Below are 16,928 nucleotides of genomic sequence, written 5' to 3'. Positions count from 1 at the left end.
TCACTGCCCAGCTCCAGCACAGGCAGAGGCAAAGCCTTCCAGCTCCACAGCCCAGATCCAGCCCACAGACCATATTACCTACCTCTGGCATAGAGCAAGATTGTCCACATAGTAAGCTAGTATAAGCTAGCTATTCCACAATTACTATTCCAGAGTATTTCTTCATACAGGCAAGCCCATAGAGAAAACAAACAACACAAAGGCAGAGAATTGTCCCAGAGAATTTCAATCTAATATTTAGTCAATACTTAATGGGTAGCTAAACAGATAAATAGGGGATTAAAAAAGTAGGCATTTGTGACCACAGTATTACCTGTAGTCCCATACAGGGAGCAGAAGGAAACTTAAATTGTCTGGACTAGAGAAGAGGGCTTGCTAAAAATTTGTAAGCAGTATTTTTAAATAGTTTGGAAAAGAAGGAAAGAAAATTTGAAGGGATAGGAGGTATTTATTGTGTCAGTTTACCCATTAAAGGCATCTGGGATTTTTTTGTGGTAGGGTGGAGATTGTCAGTGAAAGGGAAATGTGATATGTGAGGATTCAAATATGCTGAAAAAGGAGGGAATCCTTATGGGTCATTCCTTTTGCATTTTGGAACTCAACGTGGTGGAATGTTACCCTTATAAACCCTAACTATTCTTTTAAAGAGTTCTATAATTTGAGGGACTCTCCTTGCATTTTAGGCAGCAAATAGGTAGTACATAGAATTTACTATCCTTTTTTGTGCTTAATAATATTATATACTTACATGCTATTATATACATTTTAGTAATAATTTTGAATAAACCATACACCTAAGTAGGCCAGATCATTGTTTAGGTTGCGGCCCACTAGGCCATTCTATCCAGCACATGGGGCCCCTAAAAATGTAGGAAATTAGTATTTATCTGCCCTGGGTTGCCTGTCATACGGCCCTTGATGGCTGCCAAAACTCTGTAAGTGGCCCTCTGCCCAAAATAATTGCCTACCCCTGTTTTACAGCTTTGTACTAAAGAGTAAAACTGGTTTTATATTGTGTTCCTGGCAGTGGTGAAAAACATATTAGCAGTCTTTGAAAGATTAAATATAGAGCTGACCCTTAAAACATGTACACAGAATATGAAAAGCATAGCAGGCCCCTTTCATCATGTATCATCATGATGCAATTCTCAAAATATTGAAAGGAATTTAGGATCTTCTTCCTTTTTATTTTAATTCATTTGACTTTAAAAATACAACTTTATAATCATTGTTAACAAAATTTAAGTGTAAAATAGTTAAAACCTGTAACAAAAATAATCATCATCTGCAAATATTTCTTTTGATATGATTAATAGAATCATAGAAAATGAGGGTTGTAAAGGACCTCAGGAGGTCACATCTAGTCCAACCCCCTGTTCAAAGCAGAACCATCCCCAACTAGATCATCCCATCCAAAGCTTTGTCTAGCTGGGTCTTAAAACCTCCAAGGATGTTTGATTACTTTATGGCACATGCACTCCAACCGCCCCAGAAAGTTGTTCTCTGGGATTTCCTGCACAGGTTTGGGCCCCAAAGCCTGAAGAGCACCTGCCAAGCTTCCCCTGATTACGGAGATGCACCTCCAGAACATATCTCCATAAATGGGGAAAGCCTTTGTGTGGTGGGGTGGAGGGGGAGGAGAATCTTCCAAGTCCTTTCAGACCCTAAGAGAAGCCTTGATGTATAGGATTGCCAGATACCTTCCAAACAGAGTAGCCTCTCAATTCAGTCTTTGCCCTGCACATTGCAGGCACCAAACCCTTCAACCGAGAACTCGATATTCTGTCATACTGTCCTTTCCAGAAACTTGTCAAGTTCCATCTCAACTGATCTGATTAAAACTTTCACACTGTGGGAAAACCATTTTCTGTCTAGCTTTAGTTTTGCCATTTAATGCACTAAAACACACGTTTACAGTTAGTGGGTGATGGCATACTAAAAAAACAGAATAGAATAGGAATTCTGCCATTGTTTTTTGTGCAAAACATGTATGAGCTTCTGTAGAGTTTCAGGGTTAGATGGAAGGTATCATTTGGATCTACTTTTAAACCTGGAATCAGACTAATTAAAATACAATTTAAGGTATAGAGAGAGATGACAACTGTTTTGATATAAAATTATAACAATAAACTGTTACAATATAACGGGTTATGTCTTTGATTCTGTAGGGATACAGGTGTAGCAAAATCATTGCATTTTCAACCCTGTTTCATTCAGGGTCAAAGTTACAGCACGTCAGCTACCTTGAATCACTGCAGGATCATGAATATATAACAGCTAAATTGTTGCAGGTGATGAATGCTCCTGAGCAGAAGTTTCCCCTCTCTTTTTAAAGTGGTTAAGAGGTACATTTGTGCTTACCCCATAGTCTCTGAAAAGAATGAGTTTAAAACTTGGGACTTAGGTTTTTTCTCAGACAGTGACTTCTCTCATCATAAGCTACTGGTGCAAATTTTAACACCATGATGTTTCTTAACTTTGTCAGACAGTCCTGCTGATTTCTTAGTTCTACCCAGTGATTATTTCAAATATATATTATTATTTTACACTGAGAAATCAAGACTTCAAGCATAGCATAGTGATTGCAGTATCATAAGGCTGTTTAAATGTCTGTGTAAGGTGCTTAAATGTAACTGTTCTTCACCATACACTTCCATAAGCTTAGTTATATCACTCAGTCCTTGATGAATATGCTTTCATTTCCAGGGAGAAGAAGCTGATGAAGATGAAATATACAATGTGCTTTCCACTTTAAAGAGATTAACTTCTTTTCACAAGTATGTGATTTTAGTTTGATCGGCTTTGTCAGGTGATGATGTATATTTTAGTCAATAAATATTGATACCAAGGAAGGACAGATCAGGAAAATGATTTGCTAATATGAAAGATTGATGAATGATAGGCAACATCCATCAACACTAGAGATTTGATGCAGCAAAACATGTATATATTTTAAGTCCAGGTGAGATCAGTGCCTTGTAACTCTTTTGTTTAGGAGTGTGTTTTATTACAGAATTAGTTACACTATCTGATCCCCTATGGTAAATATAGTTGTGCTAGTGTAAATATGCCTTATACTGGTATACCTTACTTGACGTCCCCTCCATGTCAGACAGTCTTTCACAAGGGAGCTCCCCATCTTCATGGCAACTGGAGGCAGTCCAGATCTTTGCTCTGAACCTTGATCTAGGACTGCCCCTCAAGAAGAACTCCACAAAATTCTCTGTTTCCACCTGGCACTCTCACCAGCCTCCAGGACACCCTGCTTAGCAGATCTTTCGCAGGATTTCTTAAAGAAAGTTTTACTAAATTTATCTCCATTTCTTCAAGATTTTAAGATATATTTTTATCTTAAATCTTTAAAATTGTTCTCATCACAGCTGCCACACTAAAAAAAAGATCTTTGGCTTTCTGAGAAGAGCTTGAAAGACATGCATGTATGTGGTCTTCCTCTTCATTCAGAAATAGCAAACCACAGGAACCCAGCTCCTGGCTCATGTGTAGGTCAGGTCAGTGCTGAGATAGTTGAATATATAGCATGGAAGCTCCCATCACTGATATAAGGCACACTCAGTGGCATGAAATCAGGGTATGATTTTAAAATCCCTCCAGCCTCTTGGCTAAGCATGGTTTCCTGTCCCCACTGCTTGTAAAGTAAGCAGTAGTTTCCCCGAAATCTCCTGAAACTTGGTGGGGAATATTCCAATAGCCCTCCCTCCCCCTATGGAGGAAAAAACCCCCCCGCTCCCAGCCAGCATGTTGGCAAAATCTATGCTATGCTGAGAAGCATCCCCCTTTGCAAAAACTGTCTTTCTTAAAATCACAGCTGTTCTGAAAGATGCCAGTTCCTGCCACTTCTCTCATGCCAGTGAGTTGTTTTCAGAGATGTTGTCTTGTTCCTTTTCACATCCTAGACCTAGCAGCAGAGAGCATAGAGTGAAGTGATTTTAATCCTCTTCCCTAGGAGATGTACCTTCTTCCTCTTCCCTTCCAGCCTCCAAAGGTCCCATGAGGGATCATAAAGTTGCTAAAGTTTTCCACAAATAAATGTACAAGGAACACACCTGCAGACTGACTTTTCAGTGTGTCTGTAGTGCACTTCTTCTTTATTCAGAAATACCAAACCACAGGAACCCAGCTCCTGGCTCATGTGTAGGTCAGGTCAGTGCTGAGATAGTTGAATATATAGCATGGAAGCTCCCATCACTGATATAAGGCACACTCAGTGGCATGAAATCAGGGTATGATTCTCAGGAACTGGTAAAAGGTACTGCTTGCAATCAACCCATCAAGGAATAGCCTGAAGTCTTAAAGCTTTTCTAGGTCCCCTAAAAAGGAGACCTCTCTAAAATACAGTACTACAGACGTTCTGTAATTAAGCACAGCAAAGTTCTGGAGATCTAGGTTCACAGATGCTTTTGTGTCTACAAAATAAATCATGAAAGGGGAGAAAAGACTAATTAAGTTGAAGAAAGAGCTATATTATTCTTCTTGAAGGTATAATTAAGGTGCATTGGGAATTCTCTATCAAGACCTCATTATATCCAAGAATTAAAAGATCTTCGTTACTCTGCTTGCTATTAAGCCTGCTGCTTCACAAAGGAAAATGTATCATCATATCAGATTGAGGGAATATTCCTGCCAAAGTCATACAAAGGAAAATAAGATCATCCCTGGACTTCATTTGGACAGAACAACCTCTGCCAGAGAGACTACAGTCTTTTATTATTATAAAGGAGGTCTATGTTCAACTGGGAGACAAAAAGAAAGGGGGGAAAAAAGAAAAACATGACATAAAATTTCTTTTGACCTAGATTTCCTTAGCAGTCTTCAGCAGGACTAATGCTTCACCGAATTTTGATTTGCTGTACATTCAGAGCTTTCAAAGCTGTCTCCTGGAGGAAACTACAGTACAACTTGAAGAAATATAAATTGCAGATTAACATGTCGTTTCCTTCCAATTGAAAGGCTCTTCAGAGAGTACAGTGACAAAGTGGTCCCTGGGGCTTTCAGGAAAGGAATAAGTCTCTCTTTACTTCTCGTGAAAGACTCTTCAGACTACCTTATCTGTTCTGGTAGTCCCTGGGAAGTTATTGCTAGCATAGAGATTATACTTTAGGAGGAAGTTATTACTACCTTTCCATAAATTTGGAAGAACAAGTCTGGGATTTTCTGAAAAGCTACCTTACCTCAAATGCTTTACTCATTTTGGAGTTTCCCAAGTCTGACATTCCTTCTTTTAATCCTTGTTAGGCATGCCATAGTGAGCCTTCATCTGTAAGGCAAGCCACATTAAGATGTGCCTAGCTTCTGCTAAAATAAGCAGTTTCAGTACAGCATACTCCCTTTCTTGGATTCATAATTTTCAAGATGGATGTGCACAAATGCCATGTCATCCTTCTCTTCAAATGAAAGAGCTATACTTCTCTTCTTGTCCGGACAGTTTTGTGTCATATTGTCCAGAGCCCACCAGCCATAATAAAAAGCCATCAGAGGAGGGGCTTTGACCAAACAGTTAAAGAGCCCATTTCAGTCTTCCCAAAGCTCCAGCACCTTGCATATTGTTTTCTGCTTCAGAAGAGAATGCAGAAGATAGCATCTGATTTTACTAGACATCAGCATAGCATTCGGAGGAATAAATCTGATGCAGCTTATGCTCTTTTGTTTTATACAGGTACCTAATACAAGTCTTACTTTGCTTCCAGGAAGCAAATCAATATATACAGATCTTAGACCTCTTTTTAGCATCTTCAGTGTATTCAGTTTTAATATTGATCTGATGTCAGGTCTAGAAAAGCTGGTTATCAGCATAGCTATGAGATCCCATGAAGTACATACCTAAATGATTTGCAAGGGAGTATGGCTCTCAGAAGAAACATACTATATCTGTTCTGCAAGTTCAGCCTGCCTCAGGCCCACTCTCTAACTACTGATCATCCGCATTAACATCTACCATTCTCTCATCCCTTAATGTCCTGTCACCCCCAGTTTACTGCTTGACAGCAATTAGGACTACTTGGAAGGCCAAGCTTCCCCCTCAGCCTTGCCCTTCCCCACAATGTGTTCAGAAGTTACTTGAGCAAGATATAAGTAGAGGAAGTCTGACATTAGTTCTCCGCCCCACTTCGTTTTTGCTACCCACAATTAGAGCCAGCACAGAAGGAAATGCAAGTAGCTTGATTCCTAAAAAGGCTCCAGCTGAGTTGTCTGTTTGCACGCAGTGGAGCTCTTCCAAGAATCCAGTGACCTGCTAATTGTCCTTTGGTACCTTGCATATACAGAGGAGCAGGGTAATGTAGATGTAGATGGTTGGCTTGCATACCAGATGAGTGGTGTACGACTAGTCTATTAGCCAGCTAAATGGTGCTTGATCAGGCTCTGGGACTCCCCCCTGGCTCCATCCCCACATCCTGGATCTGGAGCACTCAGTGCCCTCTCTGGCTAGTCCAGGGCTGCATCATATTCAGGGCTGGTCCAGGATGGTACCTGCTCCAGCTGGTTGGAGCCTCAGTGGGAAGAAACCTTACTTCCCAGGCCCATGGCTACTACTGCAGGAACAAGCCATGGTGCTGGGCTTTACACAGTGCTGCCAGGGCTCCAGCACTGCTGCTTTCACTGGGGTGCTTGGCAGCCAAGCAGGTGAGAGTGGTATGTTCCCATGGCAGCAAAGTGCCTGGGTGAGAGCAGCTGCACTGGAGACCCAGTAGCAATGCAGAAGGAAGCCTGGCACTGTGGGTACTGGGCTGCCGTTGCAGGAAAAACTGTGGTGCTGGGCTTGCTCCCATGGTGCTGCTAGGGATTCAGTACCCTGACTCACCTGAACACTTGCCTGCCCCAGAAGGAAGGTTACCTAGCATAGTCAGGGTTGGATCAAAGTCTGCAGACCAGATCACCCGGCAAGATCCAGCCAGCAAGCTAGACTTTTGAAACCCATACCATAAAGTTTTATCTGTCACGTGCTATGGACAGTCAAGTTCATTTTCTAATTTCTAGGTCCTTAAATGCTACATCTCCATAGCTGCTGAGAAGGCAACGAGCCTTCAGCACTGCTTTGAGAAAGATGCTTGTTCACGTTGTGGGCGGAAGTGCTTTATTTTGCATGGCTCTGCCAATGAAGAAAAGCATTGTCAGTTGTCTCAATAAGACGCTTAGGGCAAAGAAAATGGTCAAGATCTAATGACCTTTTTTGGGAATCCAAGTCCAGTGAAAAACAAGAAGAGGTGCTAAATGAGGAAGAGACGCTAAGAAGTAGAGGCTGCATTCCCTTTATTTCAAAAATAGTCTATTGAAAATCAAGATGGTGAAGAAGACCCTGAAGGAAAAGGCCACATTGATTATAATCACGTTCACATTAACCCTCAAGTTTTAGTTTTTAAGTCTGATTTAAAAGTACCTGGAATCTCCTGTCAAACTCACAACATACTCAAAAAAACCATGGTTCAACAATGATCTGTGCTGAACAAAAAGTTGTCTGCCTAACCTGTCAGTAAAGAACTGAAAAGAAGAAACTTTGGTTGATCATTTCAAGAAACTGGTAAGTATCCTCCTAGCCTCTCAAAGGAAATTCACAAATAATATGGATACATCTTTGGGATTTTAGATACTGATGTCACAAGGGATAGATACCTGGGTAAATTCAGCTGAAACCAAGTATAACTCTGGTGGCTTTACAAGATGACCTGACTCTGGCTTCAAAACCAGGGCTTTTTGGAAGGACAAGCCAGTGTTTGGATGTGTACTACATTGTAGGTGCATTGTAGGAATCCCATAAAAATCTCTCATCAACTTCACATAAATCCCTGATGACACTCTTACAGTCTTCTAGCAGTATACAGGTTCCTGTCATAATTTTGATCTGTGAGCTAAAAGTTCTAGTAAATCCCTTTCAGCTTCACAGTGGCTGTGTCTACACATTCATTAATGCACAATAAATTTAGTACCTCCATTGTGAAGTACTAGAAAAAGGCACTTTAGCCTATTTTAATGCGCATTAGTGAAAGTGCAGTTTTCTTGTAACACTTTAATGTACATTAAAAGGCTAATGGTCATTAAAGCGCACATGTAGATGTGCCCAGTGTGTAGGTGTGTTCCTCTCCCCAGAAGTATCGTATCCACCTGCTAATCCCTTATCCAAAGAGGTTTCAGAGCTTGTAAGGTTCTCAATGAAACCTTAGTTACTTGTTCTGACAAAGATGGTAGTTATCTGACCAGGCCTCCAACTCCAAGTTCACAACAGATGTCATCATATAGAAGTAGTATTGCTGCTCTCCCAACAACATCCTCAAGAAATAGAAGTGCAGAAATTAGATGTGGACAGACTCTACTGAAGAATGAAGTGTATGTGAAAGAAGCATCCGTACGCTTGGGTACAACTTTTCTCGTTATGAAAACAACGCTTATTATATGGGCAAAGAGTTGAACCCTGTTCAGCTGCTACAGAAACTTGTCCTGCCATACATTTTCAGCCCTGTGGAGTTAATATCTTCATACTCCTGAATAGAGTGTTTGTGGAAAAGAATTGCACCACGGGATGCCCCAGTACACCTTATGATCTTCACGGGTAAAGTAAATCCTCCTTCCACCCTTTACTGCTTTTGACATCCCACAGTGAAGACTCTGACATGGAGGGGACTGAGAGAGGGAAAATTCTGTCTAACCTGTGAATTTTCATTCCAGGACCTTCCATGTCGGACAGTCTGAATTCCCCTTGGAGGCATTATGTCTAGTTTTTCCCCCACCCCATCCCTCAGGCTATTGCTTGCTTTTTGACTAATTTCAAAAGAAGAGAATGTTCCAGGAAACCCCTGATTGTCATTTCAGGGCTCAGGTAGAGAGGGTTAGCATTCAGTGGCTCTTGAAATATATATTATATAGTTAGTATTTTTCAGCTTTGGAAGCTGTCATTCTGGAGAGCTCTTCCTGAGAGGCAGTTCTAAGTCCAGGTTCAGAGCACAGATCAGATCTACCACCAGTTGCCATGAAGATGGGGAACAGAAATCTCACTGTGAAGACACTGTCTGACATGAAGGGTTCTAGAATGAAAATTCGGAGGTAAGACAGGATTTTCCCTTTCACCATCCCTATGGGAATAAATTATACTGCCCACTAGGAGGATTGTACTGCTATAACAATATTGTGTTTGTGTGATTAAAGAGGTACAACTTTTGTATGGTGACAAATCTCTGTGTGAGTTGCCAAGTGTGGCAGGTTGTAGTGGCATGTCTGGGATCTAATCTCTGACATCAAAATTGCACGTCCTCCCATGCACATATGGAGGGATGCGCAATCAGGGAACAGATTCCATCATGCCATTAAGTGTGAACATGTGCCAGGGGCCTGAGTCTTGGTCTTTCGCACCCAATGTAAATTTAATTATTTATGCAAAGTGGAACAGCTCCAGTCAGAGCGATTAACTGTAGCCTCTTGGTTATTTGCTCGCATCTGTGATGTGTAGGAGCCAAGATCAAGGTTTTGCTCTCCCTGATTTAAGCCAGGGACTTGAACTTGAGCCCTCTACATGATAGGTAGATGAACTATCACAAGGCTATTAGCTGTTCTAGCTTTGCTTTCTGTCTCATGATTTTTTTTCCCCAAAAGTTCAGATGGTCATAGCTTTGTTCCACTGAAGAATGAAAACAAACCCTGAAAGCTTGAAGTTTTTTCAAAATCAGATTCCTGCAGTCTTAGTTACTATCAGTGTTTTGAAGGCAGTTTATGTGGTAACAAGCAGTTACAGCAATAAAGCTGTAAGTTACATTAAGTCATTGAATTCACTGAGGTTCTGCATAGGTGCAGGCATCTGCACAGTATGGTTACCTATCAGGTGCAAGTCCATATGATTTTATATGAAGTAGCAAGTCTCATGAATTCTTTTAATTACCTGTCTTCTTCACCACAGACCAGATCTCATGCTGTCTTATATTAGATATTTTAGAATGATTAACATTTTAAAAGTAAATATATTATTTTACTTCAAATAACTAGATAAAAATACCTAGATGTACTTTAATTAAAGTATTTTTTTTCATTTAATATATTTTATTAGAGTTAAATTGAAGTTACAATGGCAGAGAAATGCCTGCTGAAATTCTGTCAGTGTCTAGAATCAAAAAAGAAAACCAATTTTGAATGAATATCAAAAAGCAACAAATTGACCATAGTTCAGATACTCCTACTTAACCTTTTAAAGAGGTCATTGTTCAGTAAATTAATCTCTGCATTATAAAAATCTCTTGTGGTAAAACATTTTCCTAGTTTACAAAAAAGCACATGGTCAGGTTTTATTGTTGTGTGAACTGTGCAGCTGCCTTTTCAAAGCATTCTCTTGTTTTAACATTGCAAACAAATACCAGCCTGCTTATTGAGCTACCAGCTGTTGTGACTTGGATTTTTGAGGAACACAACTAATGCCTTTATTACCTCTTGTTTTAGTGCTCATGATCTCACAAAATGGGATCTGTTTAGTAACTGCTACAGATTACTGAGGACTGGAATTGAGCATGGAGCTATGCCAGAACAGGTACGGTTAGCAACATGTGCACTGTATCACTTGGGGGAATTAAGCTTTGTAAAAGGAAAATCACAGGGAGGCACTGCAGGGTTATGCAGTAGCCTTTAATTTTCTAAGACCATTGTTTAAATTATACATTTTAGTCATGCAATGAAATTAATTTGGGGTTTAATTAAACTTTTATTGTGGTGAGAGACAGGTCTGGGAGTTGGAAACTTGGATTCTGTTCTTGGCTCTAAAGCAGACTCATTGTGCTACTGTAACTAAGCCACTTACCTTCTCTGTCTCAGCTTCCTAAGCTATAAAATGGAAATTATATTATATACTCAACTATGAAAAGTCCTGTGTAAATATTAAATATGATTATGATTATATTAGTGGCCATACTGGTATAATTCTTCATTACAGTTATAATTATCATAAACTAGTCTTCTATTTTGGAGGTAACATGGGTGTTCTTAATAGCTAAGAAGTAACAAAATGTGAGCAGTAGTTTTGATTGATTTTCCTAACACAGCTCTCCTACCTAACATAAATCTCAGCCATCTTTTCTTGCCTTGAACAAATACCTGCAAAATGTTGGTCATATATCCATGATGTAGAATATGAACTATAACTTTAATATATGAAGGAAGGTATTCATTTCATTAAGGTTTTGTGGCAAAGGATTTTATTTAATAGCTGTGTTTTTCTTGGGATAGAATTCTCGTTTAAGGTGGCTGTGAAGTAGAAACCCTGCTGCTAAACACTCCGTCCAGTTTTTCCCAAGGAAAAGAAAATTCCACCTGAAATTTAGTGGAAATTTAGTTCAAGTATTCCCTAGCGATGGAAAGAGAAATTCCTATTATTCACAAGCGGGAGAGGGACGGGTTCTTTGGAAAACTGTATTCCAAAGGTGGGTTAGGTTAGAAGCTCAAAGATGCGATGATGGAATTGCTTCCTCAATAGCTTCATTCCCTATTTCTTGGCCTCAGTTTGCCAGAACTGCTCATTGCAGTTCTCCTTGTGGAAGGCTGACTTCTATACCCCACTCTATGTCCACATGGAAGACAGGGCTGTAAACAGGACAGCTCTGAGCTCTGTCACCTTCTGTTGTTTCCTGCAGCTGCTGCTAAGCAGAGTAGTGCAGGATGAGAGAGGCATCAGGCAATGGTTGACGCACTATTTTGAGAAAAATTCACAGGTTAAATTTCTTACTCCTACTTGTAATCCATAGGAAATTTAAGGAAGCATATCCCATTGAACTCTCTGTTTGGTGGCACTCATAACTGTCATCTGAGAAAATCTGCATTTTCATTTTGATTACAAGTTGGGCTGAGTGATTGTATGCAGCCTGTTTCCAAGCTGTCTTATTGCCAATTTACCAAACAGATTCAAACAGATGTGTGCATGGAAGTGCACAGAGACTGAGTCATGTTCTTCCATTGTGATCTTACAGATAAATCTATCTCTCTGCTAAGTTTTTGCATGCATTTAGACTTTTGCCAACAGAGGAGGTAAACTGCTCCTTAATTTCACTTAATTAGCCAATAGTTAAGATTGTATCTTTGAAAATGAGAAGCACCAAGTAGGAACTATTGCCTTTTTCTGATTTTCAGCTAAATTTTAGACTTGCCCCTGATGTTTCCAGTGTTTTGGGATTCTTTGTGTTCCCTCTGTTGCAGATAGTTGTTCAGGCACTGCAGTGTTCCCATTATTCAATTCTCTGGCAGCTGGTGAAGATCACTGAAGGCTCTCCCTCGAAAGTAAGTAATGGTTGTTCCTGCCAAAGAATTTGAATGTGCTTAAACACTAGATGTATGGGACCTCATTCTCTGTGTCCCTTTTTTATGTTGATTTTTGAATTAGGAAGTCATGTAATCCACTTCATCAAGATCGCAGAGGCCTGTGTTAGGGATACAACATATACCGAATGAGTATGCATGACAGTTTGGGCAATGACACTGATTTGTACCATTGCTAGTCATGGAATGCTTACATAATTGTATAAATGTAATGATATATAATTTATATTTCTTGTCATTTAATTTTATCTTCAGTGTTCTAGGGGCAGTTGTAAATTTGCTAGCAGTCGAAGTTACAGTTGTTATGGGGGGGGGTATGCTACAGCTATATTACTCTATCACTCTTCCATTTTTTTCCTACACCTTATGGGCATGGGCCACACAGCACTTAGAATGGTTTAAATGGAGTCATACCAGTTCACTGTCCTTTTCAGCATCTGCTCTCTGCCACTGTGTGACACAGGATACTGGGCATGATGGACCTATGGTCTGACTCAGTAAATGGTAATTCTTACGTTTGTATATGTTCCAAACCTGAAGTAGTTAGAATACAAGCCTGTTGAACTGGTTTGAATCCACCAGAACGGTTCAAAAGTGTACCTGGAAAATCAAGTACTGTTTTGAATTAGCTCAATATGAATGGTTCAGAGTTATGCATGGGCACCAAATGTTCTGTAAGACAGGTCTGGTTGGTACTTTAGGCATCAGCAGTGACTCCTCACCCCCACTGCTGCCCTTGCTGCTCTGGTATGCAGACAGAACACTTCCGCCCATTTTTTTCCCTTTTCATAGTTTCATAGTAGCTAGAGTCGGAAGGGACCTAGGTAGATCATCTAGTCCGACCCCCTGCCTTAGCAGGAAAGAGCACCGGGGTCAGATGACCCCGGCAAGGTGCTCATCTAACTTCCTTTTAAAAATCCCCAGGCTAGGAGCCTGCACCACTTCCCCTGGAAGCTGGTTCCAGGCCCTAGCCGCCCTGACTGTGAAGTAGCGCCTCCTAATATCTAATCTAAACTTACCCTCCGCCAGCTTGTGACCGTTATTCCTGGTCACTCCTGGCAGCGCACGGGGGAACAGGGACTCCCCCAATACCTGCTGATCCCCCCTGACCAGTTTGTAGCAGGCCACAAGGTCCCCCCTTAACCTTCTCTTGTGGAGGCTAAACAGGTTCAGGTCCCGTAGCCTCTCCTCATAAGGCCTGCCCTGCTGACCCCTGATCATACGAGTGGCCCTCCTCTGAACTCTTTCCATATTGTCCACGTCCCTCTTGAAGTATGGCGCCCAGAACTGGACGCAGTACTCCAGCTGCGGCCTGACCAGTGCCGCATAGAGGGGGAGGATCACCTCCCTGGACCTGCTCGAGATGCATCTGTGGATGCATGACAGGGTACGGTTGGCCTTCTTGACTGCCTCCCCACACTGCCGGCCCATGTTCATCGTGGAGTCAATGACGACTCCAAGATCCTTTTCCGTCTCCGTGCTGGCAAGAGGGGAGTTCCCCAACCTGTAAGTGTGGTGCCGGTTCTTCCTCCCCATGTGCAACACCTTGCACTTACCAGTGTTAAACCCCATCCTATTCTCATCCGCCCACCGTTGCAACCTGTCAAGGTCAGCTTGTAGCCTATTGCACCCTTCTAGTGCACCCACATCCCCCCACATCTTAGTGTCATCAGCAAACTTGAACAGGGTGCTTTCTACCCCCTCATCCAAGTCACTGATGAAGATGTTGAACAGCGCGGGCCCGAGGACCGAGCCCTGCGGAACCCCACTGCCCACATCCTTCCAGGTCGAGAAGAACCCATCCACTACCACCCTCTGGGTGCGGCCCTCCAACCAGTTGGCGACCCATTTGACTGTGTGGGCATCGACACCACAGTCTCCCAGCTTTTTGATGAGGACAGGGTGAGAGACAGTGTCGAAAGCCTTCCGGAAGTCCAGAAAGACTACATCCACAGCAACCCCTGCGTCTAATGATTTGGTGACCTGATCGTAAAAGGCCACCAGGTTGGTCTGACAAGACCTGCCACTGATGAACCCATGTTGGTTGCCCCTGAGCATGCATTCCCCCGCAAGGCCCTCCTGGATGTGTGCCAGGATAATTTTCTCAAAGAGCTTACCCGGGATTGAGGTAAGACTAACTGGCCTGTAATTTCCCGGGTCCTCTTTTTTTCCCTTTTTGAAGATAGGGACCACATTGGCCCTCTTCCAGTCCTCCGGCACCTCGCCAGAGCACCACGAGTGCTCATAGAGCCGCGCCAGGGGTCCCGCAATGACCTCGGCCAGTTCCTGTAGAACCCTAGGGTGAAGATCGTCCGGACCAGCGGACTTGAACACGTCCAGCCTCTCCAGAAGTACCCTAACTAACTCCTCACTAACCCCTGGCCCCCTTGCCCTGCTTGTCCAATATACATGATCTCTCTAACAATGAACTGTATCCTCACTCTCTACTTGACTATAGGCCCTCATCACCCCCCCTCAGAACCCCAGGAAACCAAAAAATATGAGTCCAAGCATTTCGCCGAGCCCAAGTCAGGCAAGCACACTGCAGATTTCTTTCAATTTCAGGTTACTGATGTATATTGAACTCATGCTTAGGAGAGAAGGGATAGTTCTCCTGATCACAAGTCACCCAAAACGTGGGTGCAGGCACTCCCTCCCACACTCATCCACTGTGAGGCATGCTGGCCTGGGTGCTCCTAGCCCTCCTGTTGGAGCCAGAGCACTTTACACAATTTTGTGCTAGGTCCTAATCAATAATATTTGGGAATGGTTTCAGTTGTTAAGCGTCTGTCTGTACTCTGTCCTGTAATAATTGCAGATTGTTTCCTAACCCAGTGACATTTTGGAATGGTTCAGTGCTTTTATGGTTCTGTCCCCTATCTTAACTCTTTTGCTGAAGCAAAACCTAGGGATTTCTTGTTTTCAGGACTTTTCAGAAAACATTCCACTGAATTATACCTATATGAAGTGCTTGTACTTCCAAGTCAGCTGCAAAGAGGGAATGCCATGCTGTTTCTCCATTAAAAAGAAACAGGAAAAGGAGCGTGAAGGACTCCCAGTAATTTCCACAATTTTCTCCATGTAATTTTTACTTTGTTTTAGTTTAATTTTAGTCTAACCTACCAATTCATATGTTTAACTGCTTTAAATCAAAGCGTGTTTGCATTCCTGTCGCTCTTTGAGAGATCATGTGCAATATAAGTTAATTCTATACTTAGAAGCCCTAATTAACATTTTGGTTTTAGGAGCTTCTAATCTTTCTGTTTTAATCCTTGGAATTTTCCCTGTCTATATGCATGATACTAAAAATACAAGAGTGGAACTATTATTATTTTAATGGTGGTTTGTATTTACCTCAAGAATGGCACAGATACTACATAAGGTGTTTGCACATTCATTATTAGTGCTACAAAGTTCTGACGGCATGCCAGATTTTGGCTGCTGTGAGAGGGATCCCCTCAGTGCCACAGAGAAGTTAGTTCCTCTTTGAAAGGGGACCTTTTTTGACAGAGCTACCATTTTTGAGGCAAGCCAAACTGGGTGAATGTGTGCACAATTACTTGTTTTCTAGCACTGAAAGGGCTCTAAAAATGTAACATTTGCATGTACCTTTAGATTCTCTGAGTTTTACTTTACCTGATCAGATGAATAGGAGCATTATGTTTTCTTCATTGCAGCGCCAGAGATAACACCACTCATCTGGTGATTTCTGCATATCTTTCCATAAACCCCAGCATTGCCAGCAACAGAAAGCTGGATAAAGATAAACATGTTGAGTTGAGACCAGCTGGAGCATTCCCTGCTTGTGTGTCTGCAAGGCATCAGATTTGGGGTGTTGTCTGCCTTCCCCTCCTTTTGGAAACGACTTTGCCAATGTTCTTTTGTCATGGGTTGGAATTACCACAGACCAGAAAGCATTAGGAATTATTCAGTTCAGTTATGTGATCCAGTTCCATCCTATCCAACCCAGATGTTGCCAGAGTAATGTATACCGTCATTATCTTTTAGGTTTAACTGTTACGGCCCATTAAATGTGGTAATGAAGTCAAACAGACAAAATAAGCTTCAGTTAGAAAAAAGAAAATGCCAAAACCCATCTGTTGAGTAATACAGACAGCTATGAACACATTGCCTAAGTGCTCTACCCTCTGCATTGACTCATTCTCACATACAGAGCTAAATTCTGAATCTTTGTCTTACTATTCAGAACCTCCATGGCATTGTCCCAGGATAACTTAAGAGATTGCCTTTTCCTCTGTGACCATGATCTCCTGTAGCAGCTGTGTTCCACCAGAATTATGGAACTATTGACCAGGGAGAGAGTCCTAACTGGAACTCATTCCCAGAGAGACAGAAAAGGGCACCAACTTCACAGCTTTCAAAACTATCTACAAACCTTATTTAGGTGTTCTTGGAATAGATCTTCATGTACACAAAGAGGGGGATGATGGAATGAAATTATTCTACTCTTCAAGCAACTACCTTGGGACCAAAATAGGACAGAAAGGAAAAGATGCACAGGCCAGCATCCTATTTTACTTTATAAGCTTAAAGGGCAATTATCTGGCCACATAGGTGGCATTTGTGGCACCTATGCGCAGTTTTGGATTCTGTTCCAGTACAAGGAGACATAG

The 16,928-nt window shown here is 41.7% G+C and overlaps 1 protein-coding gene across 2 annotated transcripts in view; it reads left to right on the top strand.

The window, feature by feature from the left end:
• The window catches only part of STAG1 (STAG1 cohesin complex component), a 305,757-nt gene that overhangs the window by 242,466 nt on the left and 46,363 nt on the right, over positions 1–16,928 (top strand). For both annotated transcript variants that reach the window (XM_090051339.1, XM_090051340.1), the window contains 3 exons: positions 2,707–2,777; positions 10,432–10,519; positions 12,175–12,255. In XM_090051339.1, coding sequence (XP_089907465.1) covers positions 2,707–2,777; positions 10,432–10,519; positions 12,175–12,255 — 240 coding nt within the window. The remainder of the gene's footprint in view (positions 1–2,706; positions 2,778–10,431; positions 10,520–12,174; positions 12,256–16,928) is intronic.

The sequence above is a fragment of the Crocodylus siamensis genome, chromosome 6, assembly GCF_052110815.1.
Source record: "Crocodylus siamensis isolate JL-2025a chromosome 6, ASM5211081v1, whole genome shotgun sequence".
NCBI classification, from domain to species: domain Eukaryota; kingdom Metazoa; phylum Chordata; order Crocodylia; family Crocodylidae; genus Crocodylus; species Crocodylus siamensis.
The sequence above is the reverse complement of the archived record's forward strand: the minus strand, read 5'-3'. Positions and strand labels throughout refer to the sequence as shown.